The 1972-nt window shown below is 37.5% G+C and overlaps 1 protein-coding gene across 1 annotated transcript; it reads left to right on the top strand.

Moving 5' to 3' along the window:
* Positions 1–576: 576 nt before the first annotated feature.
* On the top strand, positions 577–1430 carry apoc2 (apolipoprotein C-II; the record flags this gene model as incomplete). The annotated part of the gene is made up of 3 exons (XM_079241039.1): positions 577–625; positions 1089–1245; positions 1343–1430. 3 exons carry the CDS (start codon positions 577–579, stop codon positions 1428–1430), a joined length of 294 nt encoding a protein of 97 aa, XP_079097165.1.
* Between the last annotated feature and the right edge of the window lie 542 nt (positions 1431–1972).

The raw sequence follows: 1972 nt of genomic DNA, 5'->3' as shown, positions 1-1972 counted from the left end.
ACAGCAGTTGTCTTATGGAGACATATAAAGTCTGATTTGTATGTGGTCACAATATTCTTTTTATCAAGACACAATGACACACTTCTGGTGCAAACAGACATCAGACAGCCATGCGGGTTTATCTCCCACAGAGTGCACTTTGGCTCTGAGAGCGACAAGTCAACACATTTACACTCCTATATAAACAGCTCAGGCCAGCAGCGACTCTTACTCTGTTTTTTTTCCGCAGACATTATCTGGAGAGGAATACAGTGAGTACCCAAACCTTTGCTTCATTAGGTGAAAGGATTTGAGTGGTAGCAGTTTGGAAAATTTGTTTTTGTTGTATGTAGATTGAAGAAATGCAGAAAGTTTTTTGGAAGGGAAAGAGATTAAGAAGAACTACAATCAAGGAAATGATTTGTTCTCACATTGGAAGATAATATTAAGAAAGAGAGCATGAAGTGTTAATACTATGCAAATACCACAGCAGTACCTTAGGGGAGAAATCTATGGCAATGTCCCACCCTAGTGGATAAACACGGGTAATGTTTGTGCATCTCATTGATCTTTTTCCATTCACAGATCTGCAACACCATGAATAAGCTGCTTGTCATCACTGTGCTTGTTGCACTTCTCGCTCTCAGTAAGTGTTTTTCTCATATAATCAAGAAGCTGATCAAGAATGATTTTATTGGAAAACTGATTTAACAAGTTGGCAATAAAAAAGCATTTTTTAAATCTAAAATCAGGCTAAATGTTCATTGGATGACTGTGAAAGCACTTGTGTAAACACGAGGAGATGATCAAAACAGTCTACATTTAGTTATGACAAATAGAAAACATTGTATTAAAACATTTTAGAGGTCAAACTGTAAAAAAAACAAAACATGTAACTCATCTGTTTGACGAAAAAAGTAATTCTCATTTGCTGAACTGGGAAATTAAGTCAAATCTCCTCAGTTTTGTAAATTGATTGACATATTTCTACCAAGGTGTATGAATGAATGGATAAATCTGAGTGGCTACATACACACACACACACACACACACACACACACACACACACACACAAGCATTATTTCATTTTTTGGATTTTTTTTGTGCAGGTGCTGAAAGTTTCCGTATGCCGAGACAGGCTGAGGAGGACCAAGGGACTCTGACCAAGATCACAGATGCTGTCAAGACCTATTACACTGATGCAGTCAACACTGTCAGTGGATACGTGGATAGCGTCAAGGGCCTACAGCTGGAGGAGAAAGCAAAGTGAGTGACTGGAAATGCAGAAATATGACTGCAAAATGAAAATAAATCGGAGTTTTTATTTATAGCACCTTACTTTTTATGTACTTCGTGTCCACAGGACTCTCTACACTGACACCACCAATGTTATGAGCACCTACGCCGGCATTTTGCAAGATCAGCTTTACCATATCTTTTACCATAACTAGTAAAACAACAACAAAAAACCAAACAAAAAAAACGTATTACTAATGACCTCTGCTTTCGTTTCTGACAATATAAGAATGCTCAACCCGCACATGACATTTCCACATATTATTTGGCATTTTTAACTTATTATTTCACCACGTGGAGGCCAAAATGTCAGACAGCTTCTTCAGATATGATGGACATGGTGCTCCTTGTGACAGTTTGTTTGGGCCATGGCACAGTGACATCCATCCAGTGAAGACAGTAATACCTAGAAAAACAACTAACAGCTTGGCAAGAGATACTGGACGGGAAGAAAGGCATCATCTGGTCATATATCCCTGAATTTAGAGTCTCAGAGAAAGAAAGCAACCATATGTGGAGATAATGCAAAAAATGATGTGATATAACACCATCTGGTGGTGTATCTGTTTCCTCTGTGTAATGGCCATTAAGCCTCTGAATAAATTTAAATATTTGTGTCATATCTTGAAATAAAATATTTATACAAAAAAAGTGGTGCCTGCAGTTGATTCATGATAGCCTAATATATTATTTGACA

This window comes from Telmatherina bonti (genome assembly GCF_933228915.1).
Source record: "Telmatherina bonti genome assembly, chromosome: 5".
Lineage (NCBI taxonomy): Eukaryota > Metazoa > Chordata > Actinopteri > Atheriniformes > Telmatherinidae > Telmatherina > Telmatherina bonti.
This window is presented reverse-complemented; position numbering and strand designations above follow the sequence as displayed.